The sequence below is a fragment of the Plectropomus leopardus genome, chromosome 9 (genome assembly GCF_008729295.1).
Source record: "Plectropomus leopardus isolate mb chromosome 9, YSFRI_Pleo_2.0, whole genome shotgun sequence".
Lineage (NCBI taxonomy): Eukaryota > Metazoa > Chordata > Actinopteri > Perciformes > Serranidae > Plectropomus > Plectropomus leopardus.
The window spans coordinates 20,212,102-20,231,484 of NC_056471.1; the positions used below are offsets into that span (position 1 = coordinate 20,212,102).

General features: G+C 41.0%; 1 protein-coding gene across 2 annotated transcripts in view; it reads right to left on the reverse strand.

Annotated features, from left to right (window-relative positions):
* Positions 1–19,383, reverse strand: part of macrod1 (mono-ADP ribosylhydrolase 1) — a 153,357-nt gene that overhangs the window by 45,058 nt on the left and 88,916 nt on the right. For both annotated transcript variants that reach the window (XM_042493074.1, XM_042493076.1), the window contains exon 5: positions 4,651–4,767. In XM_042493074.1, coding sequence (XP_042349008.1) covers positions 4,651–4,767 — 117 coding nt within the window. The remainder of the gene's footprint in view (positions 1–4,650; positions 4,768–19,383) is intronic.

Here is a 19,383-nt window from a genome sequence, read left to right on the forward strand (position 1 = left end):
ACATTGCTGAGCTTTTAGCAGATAAGATTTTTTTTTTCAGGATATTCGTAAAGAGCAATAACAGAGCTTAGAGAACGGACTTTGCTCTGTTGGACCTATTTTTTGTGCCAAAACTGCAATTGCCAGAGAAAAATGTTTTTTTTTTTTCCTTCATGGAAAACTATTAAACTGTGCAGTTTGTCTTACACTGATTTTCTGTATTTGTCCTGTGATGGCTGATCACTAGAATAAGAATTAAAGGTTGTCAAGGTTGTAGGTTTCTGCACTGACGTCACTAAAGCAGAGCGCTGCCTTTACTGAATGTGAATGGTGATCATGGTTCTGACCTCCTGTTGTCTCTCTCTCTCTCTCTCTCTCATTCTCTTTAGACCCGCCCCCGGCACCTTCCCTCCCTAGTGTGGCATCCTGTTGCAGTTCAGTGTGTTTGGCAGGGGAGCGAGGGCTGCCTGGGGAACAGGTTAGCAGGTTTACAGCTGTGTTTATCGGTACACAGGTGAGCTCTGGAGCGATAGGTTGCCTGGACAACAATTTCAACCCAGGCTCCCCTGTTTGGCAACCACAAAACACACACAAGCGCGCACCTTTAGGGGTGCATACACACTTTACAGCACGCAGCTGGCTCAAAAGTGAGCAACAATTTTATGCACACACAAAATCAAGTTGTCCTAATTATGGCGGCTCATATGCCCCGAAGTCGACAGATTGCTGATTTAACTGCCTTTAAGTTTTGGTTGAAATGTGAATTTAGGCAGGGCCTGCTTGAAATTTTCCAGCTGTCATTTGTCAACATCCCCAAATTGCATGCGACTCTTGCTAAACAGCAGCAGTAGTGTGCCATGCGCTCCGGGTGTTGCTAGGTTACGGCACTGGGATGCTGCTGGCTAAGTGGCGCGGGATCATCGACGGACACTCTGCATGGAGGGCTGACAGCAGGTCCTCTGGACCATTTGGCAACTCGTGAGTCAGACGCTCTTTAAATCCCACATCTGGTGGCAAGCCCATACAAATCAAGATCAAAGTGCTGGCTTTGAGATTGGACCTGTCTCTCAACCTCCCTGCCTCACTCCTGTCGAGTTTCATTTTCATTTCTTTCTCTTTTCTACGGCAGCGCGCTGCCTTCACACAGTCCTCTGTCTGCTTTGTTATCCCTCCTTTGCTTTCCCTGTGTTGTTGCTGTCTCGCCTCTCTCCCTCCTGCTGAGAGGTAATCAAGCCCTGTTGTGAGTGTTTAAGCATTGGAGCAGACGCATGTTGAACTATTCTTGGGATTTAATATTTTGTCTGGGAGGAAAGAGAGACGGTCTCCATACCACATGCTGGGTAGCGGCCACGCACGCATGAACGCACAGACAGTTAGTCAGTCAGTGAGTCAGAAAGATAGTCTGTCACATAGATCTCCTGCTGACAGAGAGTTACAGGTAGGAGACTGATGGGACCTGACAGGGAACCCACACTGTATACACTGATACACTTAATGCAACAGAGACACAAGTAAACACAGTATGCACACTACCAGACTGTTCAAACAATCAACAAACATAAATCATCAAACATGTACACATAACGACACATGTGACATCCACTCACACGCATACAAACATTAACATCTTCAAAGTTAAACAAGCAAACCAACAAAAGGAGAACAGACAATGTAAAAACTCATCTCCTGACTAATTCCCTCCTGTCTTCAGCTCCCCTCACATCCGTTCCCTCCCCCAACGCTGCTTAGTTTTATTTTTATTTCTTTAACCACTCTCCCTCTCCCTCCTTATCTATCTCTTCTACTCCTGCTCTCCATTCTGCCTTGAGCTCGCCTTTATCATCGCTTCTCTTTCCCTTTTTTCTCTCTCCGTCTTTCACTGTGAACTTAAACTCTCCGTGGAACCATAAGCTGATATCACACAGACTCAGTGTTTCTTTAATCTCTCTCCCTCTTTCTCTTTCTCTCTCACACACACACACACACACACCTGGGTGGTCATTATATTATACAAAGCTAGGCGAGGGCATTGTTGCAATACCTATCATGCTGTGTGCGTGGCATTACAGTGGTGGGCAATATCATGGTTTGCTCCCGACAGAAGATCCTGTTTAAAATGAGGAGGCGAGAAGTGGAAACTGTGTGAGTGTCTCGTATTAGCATGAGAAGCCTTTGAATTATGTGTAACACTTAACATACAGTAGGAGACAAGAAATATTGGGCGTGAAACTGATTCAAAGACTTTCATTATAGATAATCCGTCATGTTACAGTGTCATGCTCCATTGATTCAACATTGCACTACTATAGAAGATTCACAATGAACAAAGGATCAAAATCGATTCAGCACAATCAGGAATATCGCCTTCTTTACTGCACACATTCTTCTTCCTTGTCAAAACTTGGCGCCTACATGACCCACAATGCAACTCGACCACCGCCAGGTCAGAGATTCAGGTGTGTTATGCTACTAGCAGCTATTGTAGCCTCAAGCCGTTAGCCTCAAGCAGAGATGAGGAGCTACAAAGGTCTCACTTCTTTCTAACTCCACACACTCTGATTTTGTTTTCCTTTTCAAACTTGTAGTCTGAACACCCAGCTGATGCTGACTGAAGTGACATCACTTGAGGCAATTTATCAGACTTTGCACAGCACCCTTCAGGGCTTCTAAAGGCTTCTTACAATTTTGTTCACACGTGCAGTGCTACAACCCAAAACCTGTAAACAGACCTTGATGTGTCAATGGAGCCCCTTTTTCAATGCACAAAAACCTGCAATAATACTCATAACATCTGGCTTTTTAATGAAATGGGAAAGGTAACACTCAATATCCACACCTGAGTCAAGTGACTCTACAGTCACGGGTATTTATCGTTTATCGTTTCCAGTTCTGATCGGCATTGATGGAAAAACAAACCCCCTTACTGGAGAGATGCAATGACGTGCCACTGCAAAATACTGTCTGTCTCTGCCTAAGCAGCATTCAAACATCAAGATTGAATAAGTAAGATATATATGAAAAGAAGTTTTCACTGGCCTCCATATATGCTGCCTCTGACCTGTTTTTTGGACTGTCCGTGATGTCGCATGTGACACACACGCACACAAAATTTATCAGTGTATCAGTGTCTTTAAAAAACTACATACACATGCTGATTTTGATGGAAAAGGGGTTTAAGAAATCTGACTGAAGAAGAAGTTTTGAGACTCGTGTTCTGTTGGCTTATTAAAATGAGAGGTGACTTGTGTATAAAGCAGCCTGCATTGATGTTAAAGAGAGGCAAAGTCATATGAGTGTAAAACTGTATGAGTGTAAACTATAAGACTGTAAAAATATTTTATTAAAATGACTATGCACCCGTTAGTAAGTTACATAGTTGGATGCTATGGATCAAAGCTATGATGCCTGTGTATTTCAGGATGTACTCATACGAGCAACAGGTCCTGCTCGTTGAGAGAGTGAGGTATTGCTGTGCAGGAGGACTGTTTTTCTCTTATAAAACTTAGGAAAAATTTAGGTGCTCTTGAAGGTAAGGGTCAGCTCACGAGACGAAAAAACAAACTTCAGGCAGTATAAGGCATGGAGCAGGAACAAATGCAAATAAATTAAGGTAAAAAGCCTTTATCCGAAACAAAGCTATTTGCATTACAACACCTTTCAGTTTTGACACTAAGGTCCTTATCATGGTGCAAAATGGCTCTTGCTTGTTCTTTTATTTGTGCTAAACAGACCAAGAGTCGCTGGATAAAACGTCAGTCAAGAGACGTAGTTCACTAAGTGGTTCCACACAAAGTTGGTATAGTACGACAAACCTACACCAAACTGCAACTTTCTTGACTTCCAAAATTATCTTTTAAGCTGTTAAAAAAACCTGTGTAATGGCACAATTGAAAAAAGACTAAGAAAATCATCTCAAGCCATTGACTACCCTTCTAATTTCATAACTCAGGAATTTCATGACCATGGGAACAGCACTAACTACATGGGTGATGAAACTGACCTAAAGCTTAATGTCATCAGTGTCTAGAAACAGGACGAGACTGCAGTTTTAATTTTGTAGCTTTCAGAGTGTAGTTACTGCTGTTCGCTTCCTCTTACTGTCTACATGGAGCACCAAGGCTCTCCCTATGGTCACATGTTGTGTTTTAGATGTCTGGGAAGCCAGCGGAGAATTTCTTTTCAGAAATAAAACACCTCGAAAAGCTTTTCCTGTCATGTTGAATCTTCAGTTTCGTCACATTATACACGCCGCAATGGAGTGCCATTTAATAATTGAGTGCCATTTACTTTGCTATAAATGGAAGGCAGTAAGTGACATTATTGTGGATACTGAGATGTGTTTCTGCTGGTGGTTGAGTCCAGGCTGGAAAGGAAAACTGATCCACTTTAAAAGAAAAACAGTTCAGTTAAGTTGTGTATGTCTTTATGAGGAAAAATAAATATTTCTTTTGCATATTTATAAATGCCCTGTGTGTTGTTATTTGCTACTTTTATGTTTATAAGGTTGGTTAACTTTTCTTTTATTTTGGAGAGTCAACTGTGCAGCTTGTTCAACAAAACCCTCCACTATCAATGTCACACTTGCCTTCACATTCACACCCAAAAGCATACCATTAAAACCACACTGAGGTAGCTGGAAGTCAGACACACACTCACACACTCTGTACTCACACTTTGCTGGGAGGCCGTAGCCACAGGTGATCTTGGCCTCTCCGGTCTCGCAGCCGTGGAGGGAAGCACACTCCTTTTTTAGCATCGGACCTGCAGCGCGGTGGATCGCTCCATCCACTGGAAACAAGAGGACATGAGATTCAGAGTTGGCCTACTTTTGTAAATCCTCTGCAGTCTTTCTGCTTGAAGAGGGTCGAAATGTTTGAGGTCCAGCAGACATATTTACAGGTGTCAAAGCTGAGCTCTGAAAGGACCTGGATAACGTCAGCATTAGCGGTGAACGGCTGAATTTCTTCATATTCGTCATACTCTTCACCCCTAATCCTGCTTTTTCTCTTTTAATAAGTCAAAGCATCTGTCTCTCTGTATGTCAGTCTATTTAATGGATTTTAGGGCCACTGCCTTAGTTAATTACTCCATTTAATGTGTTATTAAGGGCTCAGCTGACTTTGACTTTTTGGTCAATTAGTCTTTATTAATTACATTTTCATAAATCTGTTTCTATCTTTGATCCACACCACATCTAAAGACTGTGACTGTGTTCATTTCCAGGAGGGCAATGATGCAGGAAAAGCAATTTTACAGCTGTGCCAATTTACCAGTTTCAGTGACAATCTCTGCACCCCTCCCAGTTAGACACATTTCCTCAACGTTGATATTTATACCATCTTGAGCTCAACAGCTTTATTATTATGGTTCTCAGCATTTTGGACCCAAGAAAGCAGCATTTAACTTGAATCAAATCACACTTGGAATACATTAAGAGAAAATGGAAACAAAGGATTTAATGCTACAATGCGACAACAAAACACAGAAGAGTTTACCATGAAGCCAAAATATTGAACCTACATTTTTAACAGGAAACCAGAATTTCACCATATGTGATGGAAAGAAATGTGTTTTTAAAGAATCATTGGTAAAACTCTAATGAAGACCCCAACTTTAATGCATTATGAAGGCATTCATAGTGAGTTATAATGCAATCATAATGATCTCTGACTACTCTCATAAACACACATAATGCTTACTGATGCATTATATTAACAGTCAATAAACATTATAGATATGACGTATAATGAATTATAAGTATGAATTGTCTCATGGATGCTCTAAAGTAAAAACTTTATAAAATGTATTGATACACCCTCTAAAAAATAAAATAAAATAAAGAAAAACATGTTGATAATTAGTCATGTGACTCATGTAGGTCTATTTATCACGCCTGTGAATATGTAATTTCACTTAGCATACCTGAAGAAGCGCAAGCAAAACGCACTGCTCGCTCTGAAAAAAGTCACAGTGAAGTCCTTCAAGTGTGCGGTGGTCAATTTTGTTTATCAGTTAAGTAAAGTGAGGTACATATTGATGCATTTATAATCCTGTATGCCTCATCATAATGTATCATTGCTGGTGTTAAAATTAATGGATTTTCATGTATTTATTAGAATCTATATTGCATCATAAGTGACAATGATCTAATGCACAATGATTGGTTTCATGTTAATTTATTGTTTTTTTATGTTTTATGTTGTGTGATTTGTCTATTTTGGAAGATTTGCACCGTTCAGATGCAGTTCTTTTAATTTCATTGTACTTCTCGTGCGATGACAATAAAGGCATTCTATTCCATTGTATTCTATTCCAGTTCATTCTATTCTATTCCATTCTATTCTATTCTATTCTATTCTATTCTATTCTATTCTATAATGCCTCCACACACTTGCATACTTTGAAAAAAAATGAAAATACTGTAAAACTGAAGTTGGACACCCTCTCACATCTATAGAAGTGTCAGAAGTCAGAGAGCGGGGATCTTGCAGGGTCCCTATTTGCAAGATTGGAAGCCTCAAGAAAGAAAAAAGGTGGACCCACACTGCTGCAGCTCTTGTAGGTCTAATCCCCAGTGAGTATGATATCTGTAACTCATGCTAACCACATCCCAAACAGGCTGTCTGCAAGCTAAGTTAGCCACTGGAATGTATTCTGCTATACTACCGTCTTGGCTGAAGAATTTTAATATCTTATTAGAGGCAAAGTTACCATTACATCATGAAATGACATTTTACCTTTCATTTTAGGAAGGAAGGAATTGAAACACCTATGTGAGGCGCTGGCTGCACACTCAGATTAAATTGTGATTCAAAATAAAACCATTATTATTCATATTCTATAGATCAACATTTTTGCACATCTGAAGAAGAAAGTAAAGTGAGCAGAAACACAGAATTTATAAAAAAGAAAAAAGAAAACAAGATAGTATCGGAGTATCTGAAGGCTTGGCTTTCTTTGCTGTCCTGTCACATCCAGACTATCAGGTCTGTTAATCATCTCAAAGAGAGAGATCAATTTTTTATCCCACAGGGGGAAATTGTTTATCTAGACAGTGTAAAATCAGAAGTTTAGACTGTGCCACTTTGTCAGTGAACTTTCTAATACGTATTATCTCAGGCATTTTAAGCCTTTACATGAAAGTTATCAGTGCATACGTGATAGGAAACAAGGGGAGAGAGAGATGGCGAATGGCATCCAATAAAGATCCCTGACTGGACTCAAACCGGGGAAGTCACAGTTCATGGGCTTTGCCTTAAAACCACCAGGCCACACAGTGGATATTTTTTAAATAAAATGATGTGGAAAGTCACAAAAATGTTAATACTGAATGTATCTACATTAGTCTTCTGACACTATATTTTGTTTATTTTCTCTGTAATATGGGCTTTTGCAATATAACATCTACACGTTGCAGCTAAACAATGAATAATGTTTTTTATGGTTATCTTTGCGCACATTAGGCACTTAGGTAATGTTGAGGAATGAACATCCTCTTGGTCAAAAAAAAAAAAAGATGACAGCAAACTCCAGCTGATCCAAAACAAAGTGCCACGCCTTGTTATCCAGTGTCTGTTTAGCACTAACATCAGACAGACAATAGAAGGTCAATTCTCACTCCCCAAAGCAAACACTAATTTCCCCAAACGCACAGTAACATATAGATCAATGAAAGTGAAAGTGCTGTTTACATGACCAGTATCAAATTCAGAATATTGCCATTTTTGGAATAATATTAGAATATAAGTGTGCATGTAAACATAGCCATTGATTCACAGTGTAACAAGCGAGCGTACCAGTCACTTCACCATAGCAGCATTTGTCGCCCGATAAGTTCCTGGCTCAAGACTCTCCTTTCCTTCTGAAATAATTCAGAGGTAGGAGTCTGGCGTCAATAATTTATAATTAACCCAGAATAAAACACATCTGTCAGGACTGAGTTTGTCACAGCACTGTGAGACTTGTCAGCTCTTGGTGAAAATAGTACAATAACACCCATCCATATGTCACAGCTCAGTGTGTTGGCCTGTGGCTCCTATCTCCATCTGACTGTCTACAGGCCAGCTGTTACAGTGGTGTGTTTTGCCAAACTGAGTGGCTCCAGGCGGGGGTCTGGTGTTATCTGAACACTATTGTGTTAAGTTGGCATATCGCATGCCGTGCTGAGCTGTAGTATGCCATGTCATGCTGTGCCGTGTTGAACCGGGCCGCACTGTGAGCTAAGCACAAGTGTGAGGTTGTGAAAGGCGAGCTCTGAACACAGGCTACCTCCTCAGGGTGCACAGAAACAAGCTCGGATACCATGCTCATGCTGTGTGTGTATGTGTGTATGTGTGTGTGTGTGTGTGTGTGTGTGTGTGTGTGTGTGTGGGCACGCGCAAAAAATTGCCAGTGTGTGTACATCCTTGTCAAAGCATATGTGTTCCAGTGCACGGGAATGTATTTATGTGTGTATTTGAGTGCGTGTGGTGTGTGTGAAGAGTCCTTGAGGTGACACACAAATACACACAGAGCACACACTAACTTTGAAGCAGCCCAACTCTGAAATAGAGAACAAGTGTGATAAGACGGACGGAGATGGAAAAGAGAAGGAGGGAGGAAGGGAGGGGAATAAGGGAGAAAGCAGCAGATGTAAAAATAGTCTGGAGGGAGATAAGGAAACAGGCACAAAAAACTGAATCCAAGGAAAAAGCTGTGCAAATTGAACTGAAACCTAAACCAACAACACCTTTTGTTTTGTTTCATACTTCACGTTTGGCAGATACATGAAAGTGTTTGTTCGTTTCGAGTGAGTTTGTGCATGTGTGTGTGCTGCTTAATGGTGAAAACTGGCCTTTCCCCTCTGTCTTTATGAGAGGATTGCACAGCCTTAAGCTACAGCAATGCTTTTTGACCTGACAACCTCTCTCCTCAGGCCCACACATACACAGTGGACTGGAGAATGTATGTGTCAAAAGCACATACAATGAAGCTTGCACAAATAAACAACACACACAAACAGCACATATGCATCCTTGTACATAAAACGTAACACTAAGATTAGGTAACACATATCCTATTATCGAAAAAAACATGTTTGGAAAGTGATGAATTTATAACTGATACATGCATGTTGTAACAGACACCTGGTTAATGTGATGTTTGGGAATCTGTCCTTTTACTTTGGCAATAGAGAACCCCAGTAATGAGTCCTAAAACCTGGAAATCAGCTAGCATTTCAGCACCTCTGGTTCCCTTGTCTTGAAGTCAGCGGGTTTTTTGAATGGGTTTTTGGTTAGGAGCCTTAAATAAGATCTGTGGTTAGCACAAGCTTATGATCTTTTTATGTTTTGTTCTGCGACATAAAATGCGTCAGTAAACACCACGCTCACTTTAAAGCTTATGTGTCTTGAAAAAAGGCAGTTGCTAACTAGTGGCAAAATGAGATTACAGAATGTCATCACGCTGCACCACACAGAACATGGCCTTACAGCCTCGTAGTGGTGGCAACGCTACCATAGTGTAGTTAATTTATAGCCTAACATTTGCTTTTTACTTCTGGTGATTGCATTTAGGCTTCAAAATACTGAAAGTGTTTTTTATTTGCAAAGATTGTCTTGCTGAAAAAAACATGCAAGTATCATAAATATTTGTTTACCAGAGAGATTATTTTCTCTAATGATCCAAAGTCCAATTGAAAAGTCCTATGGGCTTCCACTGCAGCCTACAGAAAAACATCATCCCCGGGGCAGAACCTCAGTCCACTTCCCCCTTTACTGTTATATTTAGACATGTTATGTGCTAAAAATGTTGAAGAAAAAAAAAATTTAAGACGGTTATTAAAAGATGCAGCTGAAGGGCTGTCACAATCTTCACGGACACATTACATCACAGAGTGCTCCAGGAGAGAGTCCTAAAACCCGGAAATAGTTAGCATTTAGCATTCCCTGTTCCCTCATCTCAAAGTTAATGGGTATTTTGGGTGAGTTTTTGGTTGGATGCGTGGAATTTTCATTGAAATTTCAGTTGGATACATGAAATGAACAGTCACATTTTGTTGACTCATCCATCAATCCAGACCCTCCAAATTGTGCACAATTGGTTCAAAATCAAGCTGTCAGGCTATTGACTAGAACAAGCTGCGAGTCCTATGTAACACGTTATTGCATTCCTCCATTGACTTCCATCAAAGTTCAGAATAATTCAGTGTGCCTCATCATGAACTCCCGAGGAGCCACTTTGACAAAATCAATTCACAGTCCATCACTGTTCCTGAGGAGTTGCTCCCTAAGAAGGCTTTGTTGCTCTGAAATATAGTTACCTTCTAACTTTATTCCCACCTTTATTACTACTGCAGTTAGAGGGCTTTGTCACATAAATGTAATTTTGAGGCACTAAAATTAATGTTCTTCTTGGGAGGACAGTCTCAGATATACATAGACACATAACTGCGATGTCCTTCATGTCATTTCAAATTTCAGGTGGTGCACAGCTTCTAAATGCAGCCAACACATCCTGTCCTTTTAGCTGCAGATAACGTCAGTTTGACTACACACTCTGCCAAATCCAGCTTTGTGCATTCAGCTGAAGAAGCCTTTGTTTTTCTCATGTTTAAGTTAGATTTCTCCTTGTCAAATGAAGATGAGAACAGAGGAGATTGAATAAATCCCCCCCTCTCTCTCTCTCTCTGGACACAGCCTAAACCCAGTGAGCAGGGTTAATAAATATCCTTACACCTCTTCAGTCTCTCTGTGACTCCCACCTCTCTAATATAAATAGCTGTCCCTCTAACTAGATTTACTGAAGACAGCCCATGTTAGCTTTCTTTCAGACTGTGGTAACTTCTGGCTCTGTGGGAGCCGGTGTAATAGCCCAGCATGAGCACGGCACGCTACTGAGTAGATTCAGACACTGTTCTGTCACTTTAGTGCAGTCAGAAATATGAAGGGGGAATTCATGAGCAGAGGGGGGTGCAAATGAAAGATGCGTTTGAAGTAAAGCTGCACCAGCCGTAGTTATTCATCGCAGGCACATATGCAGGTGTATTAGTGCTCAAGGATGGCAATTTTATCTATTACTACTACAGAACAATTTCAACTGAGTCCATCTGGTCGTGCTGTGAGGGGCAAAATAACTGAAGAAAAATCTTTTTTTCTTCATGAAATATTCAACTATGAATCATATAAAAAAGGGGAAAGTTAGTAATTGCTCTGAAGTGATTCTGCAGTGCCCCCAGAGAGGATGAATTGTCATAAAATGACATGATCTCTAACTATTCATCTTGTGCCACCATAAAGCCAAAAAACACTTAGGTTAATGACTTAATACCTGCAAAACTAATGACATTCAACTGTGCCATAAGGGTCTGGTGCTAATTAGCCAATGTTAGCATACTAACATTGGCAAAACTAGGATGGTGAATATGGTAATCATTAGGGCTGCCCCTTGAAAGTTGGAGACTCGAATCATCACTCGGTGACCGCCAGTCCTGTTAAGTAGAGACTGCTTCAAGTCAAGCAGTCATTTTCTTCTGCACAGTGTACTTCAGGGGACATTTTGGTTCCCGGATGTTGCTGCGGAGTGAGTGCTCTTGACTTTTATGCTACTTTTTGCCACTGTGGACATGCAGGCAGTGGCACAGAGGGAGAGAGAGACTGTACAATAAGGTGTAGATGTGTTGAATTCACAGCTCACCCAAAGTTAATAGGCTCCAGTCTCTAGCTTTTGTTGATGTCGGCAAAAATGTTATTGCGTATTTGCGATCCATCGTCATCACCGTTAGCTTGTTTCATATAATACGTGAATGCCGCTGTCACACTGAACCACTGAGCCTTGATCAAACTCTAAAACATGGCATGAAAACACTAAATAAAGTGTTAAATATTCATACTGAACAGCCAAAAGTGATTTTACTGGCATAATTCTGAGTCAGGTACAGCCTGCTCCTTAGCATCGAAAGCGGCCAGTCAATTGAAGTGGTTCAGGCACCTCGCGTTAGAGGTTTTGCCGGCGTGTCAAACTGGTAGAAGGCCCCGTGGCGGGTCCAGAACACGCTGGAGGGATAATGTTTCTCATCATGCCAGGAAACACCTCTAGGTCCCCCAGTTGGAGCTGGAAAGCGTTCCCGGGGAGAGGGGCATCTGAAGTTATGCCCAGCCTGCTGCGATGAAACTCTGGATATCCACCCAGGAGCACGCTGTTTGTGCTTCGTGTGAAACCACAGGTCAATCAAGTTATTTTAATAACAAAGCGTGCTAGTCCGTGTAGCATGTTACACTGGTGACATATGTCGCATGACGACATGTCATTTTGAAACAACCATACTTATTCCGAGCCAAATTATGATTTATGTATAGATTTTTTTTCTAAATCATGTGCTTTTGTTGCCAAACTTAAGGCCAATTGACACAGGGGGTGCATGTCATATTATGACTTGTAGCTCCACTGACCAAGCTTCAGTATTATACAATTTGGGATGACAGCATGTTGAAGTAGCCTTGAAAGCCTCAATTTAGCAAAAAATGGTGTGTATGCTGCAGACACTATTGTGGGAATATTCAGGGGACTATTTAATGCTGTAATTGAAAACTCTGATGTGCTGGAGAAGTGTTTTTTTTCTATATGTATGTTTCATTTAAAATAACTTCTCTTTGGAGATAATGAAGTGAAATTTAAACTGGCTCAATATTCTGTAAATATATGTGTGTGTATACACAGACATGTATGGGTACTCATGTATGTGTCTTTCAGACAGCAGAGACCAGGGAAGCCCTTACCACACTGGCATCACAGCAGAGTCAAAGGATACTTTGTGCTCATACTCCACTGACTTCGTTGCATGCAAATAAAGTACCTGAACTACTCAACAATCAGCCATAATTGGCTACACCTATTGCCACCAACAGACATCAACAGATTATAATGAATTAGTCATGAATTTAATTTATATTACTAGACGCTAAAAAAAATCTTTTAGGAAGTGTCAAACTCATTTCCATATTAAAAAATACAGCATTCATTATTTAGCCTTCATTACCATACAAAATATCACATCAACGTTTTCTGCCACTGAAGCGCAGCCTTCCAGGGAATACGAGATGGGGCAGAGATATAAAAAACAATGGGGAGAGATGGAGACACTCACACAGAGACAGAGAGTAGAGACAGGGGAGTGAGGAGCACACTTGGACAAAGAGAAATGGGTTTGGACGGGGATCAAGAGTAAAAGAGGGTGTGAAGGTGAAGAGAGTGAGGGAGGCTAAAAACAAAAGGGGAGGAGATGAATGGTAAGTCCGGGGGTTCAGAAGAGGAGGAATAAAAAGGGATGTAATGGATGGATGGACGTAGAAAGCGGGTAGAAATAAGTGTTTTGGCTTCTGTGGACCAGTGACCAGCCAGCTAAGCAGGCGGCTGACCAGTTTAGGTGTTATCGTGCCTCCCTCACAGGCTCTGTATTGACTTACTCTGGGGGAGAGATGGAGGGAGGGAGCCAGGGAAGTAGGGAGACTGGGAAGTGATAATTGGCGATATGCTTACCTGGCGAGGAGCCTGCAACCCCCAGCAGGGCACACAAACAAACACACACACTTACAAACTCACACACACACACACACACACAAACACACACAATGCCTGCAATGTTATATGCCAGGACAAGCTTCACCCCCACCACGCACCTTCCCAAACACACCTACGCAAACAAGTAAACACACACACACACACACACACACACACACATACACACACCAGTAGATTGACATTAGAGTAAAACCAATCCTGAGGTCTCTCCTATAGAATACTAATATGGCTGCCCTTGCCAGCTGACCTCTTATAGGCCAAACAGGCTGTCCGTCAAACTAATGGGGCGGAACGCTGGCATATTGCTTTCCCACAATCCCTCAGCAGAGCCAGGACACTCATTTACTTCAGTCAGCTTGTTGCCAAGGCAACATTTAGGATGGGTCTGGCGGTGGATGCACGCACACGCATGCACACTGCTTTACAGACACTAGTATGTACTTGTACACACACAAACTTCAACATGCAGCAACCTGTTAAATGCTATGAACTTAAATGCACATAAACACAGCTGCTGCAGTAAAGCAGGAGATTTTTATGCACGCGGCTGACATACTGACAGCACTGTGTGTATGTGGAAGGTACACTAAGTGCTCTTTGCCTCTCATCTCGTCTCCGCGCCCCAAAACCAATCTTCTGCTCTCTTCCTTTTATTCACAATGCATGCTCTCTTGTTCTGAAAGGCAAGCAGACAAGCCATCCTCTGCCCGCATTTATTCTCCTCATCCAGACGAGGAGAAAGCAGAGAGGAGTGCTGCAGACACGCAGGGACCACAGCCGAGAGACTTCCAGAGCTGAGTATCAAACCCCATCCTCGTTCTGGAGGATTGATTATAGATGTCAGGCAGCACACACAAAGTCAGCTCTGCAAGAAAATCCAGTGCGAGAGAGGATTTTGTTCTTTTTCCCCCCTCACCAAATTAAAAAATGTAAGTGGATGAAATTTTAATTGGGATCGTGCTCATCTATTGTGTGCTGAGTCTGGATCTTTTAAGACACCTAAACCAATCATATGCAGGCACTGTCTTCATGGCGGGTTCACATCCTGTGCACTGTGTCCCCACAGACCCAGAACAGGCTCTCTGAAACCAGCTGCCTGTTTGTAACTGTGTCTCTGTTTGATCCGTAACTTGTTATTATACAAGTTCAGCACATTGCCACAAAATGCAATACTGAATTATGAATCAAAACCCAAGCCTTAGGTATCTACGACAAGATTCTGGTTACTTTTATTTATTCATTTTATTTGTAAAGGGACCATGTACAATATTAAACATAAATGTCACCATTTGATGTACCAGAGTAGCTTAAAGCCTTATCTGCAGTCCCTTGGCAGGTCACAATTAAAACATCCACACAGTGACAGAAAAGCACTGAACAAACAAGACAGCAAGACAAGACACATAACAAGTTACACACAGTAGTACATCACACACACACGGACCCACAGACAGACACACACACACACACACACACACAGACCCACAGACACACACACACTCAACTCAACTCTGTAACTACCTTTTAGCAGATTTAGCCATTTGATTTTGGGGCGACTGACAGAACTACAACTCGTCATCTTAAGGGTGTTTCACAGAGTTGAGCTTTAACAGAAAGAGCTAAGTGCCCAAAGGCAGTGTGCCAAAAGTGTACAGTACAGTCTCTGATAGAGGACATTCTAGTGAATTTTAAGGAGATCTCTAAACGAAGGAAAACAAGCTCACGTGATGACAGTGGGGTCAAGTCATTAAAAATGTATAAACAGACGCAAATTTGAAAATAAAAAAAATCTCAAAGCTCAGAAGTTGGTGCTTCTCCAGTATCCTACTATGATGACATTGTATTGTTTTTTTAAGGGTTTGTTTATACAAATAGTGTTTGTTGATAATGGTTTAAAGGAATAATTCACCCATACTTCACCAAAATGTTTTTTTTTACAGGCTGAATATGCGACGTGCTGCTCAGGAAACGCGCAGCAGTGAGCGTTAGAGAGTGCTTTGGGGGCGCAGCTTTTTTCCAGCTGAGACACTCTGGTTGCGTCTGGTTGCTATGATACGGAATATCTGGGGAAGCAAACATGTCGGCACAAGGTAGAGCTTGCATTGGATGAGGGGAAAGTGGATGCATGCAAGGAGAGAGGACAGACCCACTGGTCTGTGTGGGTTGATGAGTAGAAACATAGTATATTTACTTTATATTAACAGATTTCTTCTCCATTTTAGTTGTTGTTCAGCACTTGTACATGCCAGATGTGTTTGTTTGTCTTCGCAGCGGGCTGTTTGTCCCTAATACATGGTGACTGATTGACTTAAGTGACAGTGATGAGTGTGGCGTTTTAACCAAAAGTTAACCATCTTTAAACTCTCGGCGCTAAGAAAAAAAACACACAAAAAAAGGCCAAATGCCAGCATTTGTGTCGGGGCGTAAACATGCAGCGGTCTCATGGCAACGCATTAAAAAAACTTTGCTGGCCTCAGAATAAGAAGCTTTGGTGAACATGGCCCTTTAGTCATGTTTGTTTTTGTCACATGTCTCCACTGAAAATGGCAAACATTTTATTGATAGATTTGGGACCATGTTTCATAGCATAAAACTGTATCAAAACATCTGTTTAAAAACTCTTATACAACTCATGCAGTATGTCTCACTTATCCCGTCTTACGCTTACATGCAAACACATGCATTTTAACTAAAAACAAACATTAGTATGGGAGTCATTATTATATTTCACTTTAAGTTCAGTTTTGAATACTAAGGTTTCAGCTAAAATGCACGTGTTTGAGCTGTTGCTCCCTAAGATCCAAATTAAGTTTTTATGCCTTGCCTCAAAACTGCAGGTAAAGTGAAGGGGATTAATCTCGAAATGAGCATCAGCTAAGCAAAACAAAGTCTCTCCTGTGCTTCTAAACCACACAGAGTGATTTAGAAAAGAAAAAAAGACATTGTGAAGGTGAAGAATTTTTCTGCTTCTTTGCTGCCCCATGCTAAATATTCTCTATATGAGGCATATTTTTGTACTTAGGTAGGTGCCTTCATGCATTGCAAGCTTGCGTATAGCACCTTCCCAGCCCCCACCCCTGACAGACAGGGCTACCATCAGAAGCCACAATGTAATTGGAGCGCTGCCAGGAAGTAACATATCTGCAACTCAGCAAATAAATGCTGAAACTTAAAGAGCAAATATTGAAAGGAAGGAACAGTAACTAGGAATGACCTGCATCACACTGACACTGTCCTTATTAAGCAGATTGGGTATGAGCCAGATGTGACCAGTCCACATTAAATACACTTTCTTTGTCAACATCATTGTAAAATGTATTGCTTCCTCTATCAGGTTTTTATCGGTCACAACAATTTTCAGCTTAATGTTTTCTAACATAAAATTATTGTTACATTCTGTTCCACATAGGGAGGCATACACATTTTAAATTTGGGGAAAAGAGAGCTCTGGCATCAGATCAGTGCTCTGCCTCAGCTCACACACCCTGCTTGACGTATCAGAGGGAAAAAGACGTAAAATGCATCAGATGCCCACTTCATTTAAACAGACGGTGAATTCTGCCTCTTATATAGTGTACACACTATAGAGTGGGGTCGCTTCATGGTCAGTATGGAGAGATGATTACAGTGACCAGTAAACTCTCATGGGAACCCTTGACCTTTCTACACAAGCGGGTTTAAACTGATCTGTTTTTAAAAGACCACAGAAGCTCAGCTGAAAATAACAAAGCATGTATACTGGAAGAGATTCACATATTAAACTGTAATGACATCCTCCATTGTTCGGTTCTGAATGAAATAGGATGATGCAGTTTTTTACCTTGTTTATTGTGGCTTGAAATGCAGTGAGTTGGCTCTAAACCCTATAGATGCTTGTTTTGAGACGGCTGATGCCATTTCTGTGCAAATCTGCGTAAACAACACTTCAGTGTATCATGCATCCATTACTGACATATGGTGACCTAGAATAAGAACCACATACAAACTTCAAAGTGTAAGTACTGGCTCCAGCAAAAGTACATATGTATAATATATACAAAAATAAAAAGCTCACGGTAACTGTCTAACTGACAGAATCTCTAATCATCATCTTGGATTCCTTCTCATTTTGAAAAAAGTAATCACAGCAATGAAATGTTGAAATGGCAGATAAGATCTGGAATAAATGAGCAACTGCAGCCAGTGGACATAAAAAAATGTTAATTTCCTGCCCTTGAATTTGTTGTTGATCCGCCGTAGCTCAGTTCACATCCAGATTGAAGAGAACAATGTCTGCAGGTGTGCGTTTGATCTCACTGAATGACATTTACCCAGGTACCCTTGAGACTGAGTAGTAAAGCACTGTAAAGACCTTTTGTTGCCTCAGTTCTGATAAAAAAAAAAAACAAAAACAAACCTACTCACTCGAGCTGAATGTATGAATGCCTGGTTACTCAATGCGGAGTGTGATCTTGGCGAATGGAGACATATACCGAATGATTTTTGTGTGTTTTTCTACTTGGCGCTGCTCTCGCATCTTTAAATTATCTATTGGACCTTTACTGCTTTAGTTACTCTCATCCTCTCGCTCTAACCATCATCTCCCTCCTGTCTCTCTTGTTTGTTTCATTCTTCCCCTTGTCTCTACGCGTACCTCTCTCTCTAATTAACACCTACTGTAGCCTCTATCTGCCTTAACAAACCCCCAAGGATGGAGCTGGAAAGAGAGACAATGAGAGGGAAATAAATACAATAAGAAAGAGATGAGGGAAATCAACTGAGCAAGAGAGAAGCTGTTATAGAGTGACAGAAGTAGATAAAAAAAACAATGATGCAGATGCTGGTTGTTAAATATAAGGTCTCCTCCAGTACATCACTGGTAATTTTAAGAATTAAAACCGATTATCCAATATGACATTGCTTTTCATAGGCACAAATGCACATAGTCCGACCATACACTGTTTAAAATATATGAATGAGATGTCTCCATTTACTGCTAATTTACAAAAATGAAGCCAAAATATTCCAGTTATGGCCCCTGCCACCTTGCGTTGGGGGCGTCATTAAGAGCCAGAGTCTGCACAGTAGCAATCTCCTCGTTATCAAGTTCCTGCCAATACACAGGTCCAACCAATAGAGAGCAGTGCCACTGATGAGGAGCACACTGGTTGGCTGTCCATCATGACATCACGCCCCCTTTTTATAACATCAAATAACTAATTAAAACAAAGCTTATCAGAAAAATAAAAACTTGATCATATGTCTGCATGATAAGAACTACTTTAAATGACAGAAACCATTGTAAGGAAAACTTTATTTAACATGTTCCATCCACTAACATGGAGGGGGCAGAGATTAGGACCTATACTGCCGCCAGCCCCTAGAGGGCAAAAGATTTTTTGGCTTCACTTTTGAGGAGCTGGAATTTCATCCATCATTTATACAGTCTTTTGCTGTGTCTGAAATAGAATACTTCTGTGCATACACAGTACACTGTGTACATTGTGTACTCACTTGCGTAGTGCGCAAATTTTGAGTGTGGTGTTGTTTCAATTCAAACACGGCCGTTGTGCACTACCAAGTTCACAACAATTGTCCCTCACCAAGATATACGCTTGCTAAGTTTGCTTGTTTGCTCACTTGTCATTTACAGTATCTATTTATTTTTGTCAAAATCAACATGCTTTTACAGCAAGTTATGAAACTCCATGGATGAGTTAATGATAGCTGCCACATTTTGCTAAAAAACGCAAAGTGAATAGCAAAATCTTTCACAGTGAAAACTCCTGAGTCTGTCACGAGATGCCATTGGGCCAAAAAAGACCTTTTATCATTGACTTGCATTGAAAAAAAAGAGATGTCTGTAAA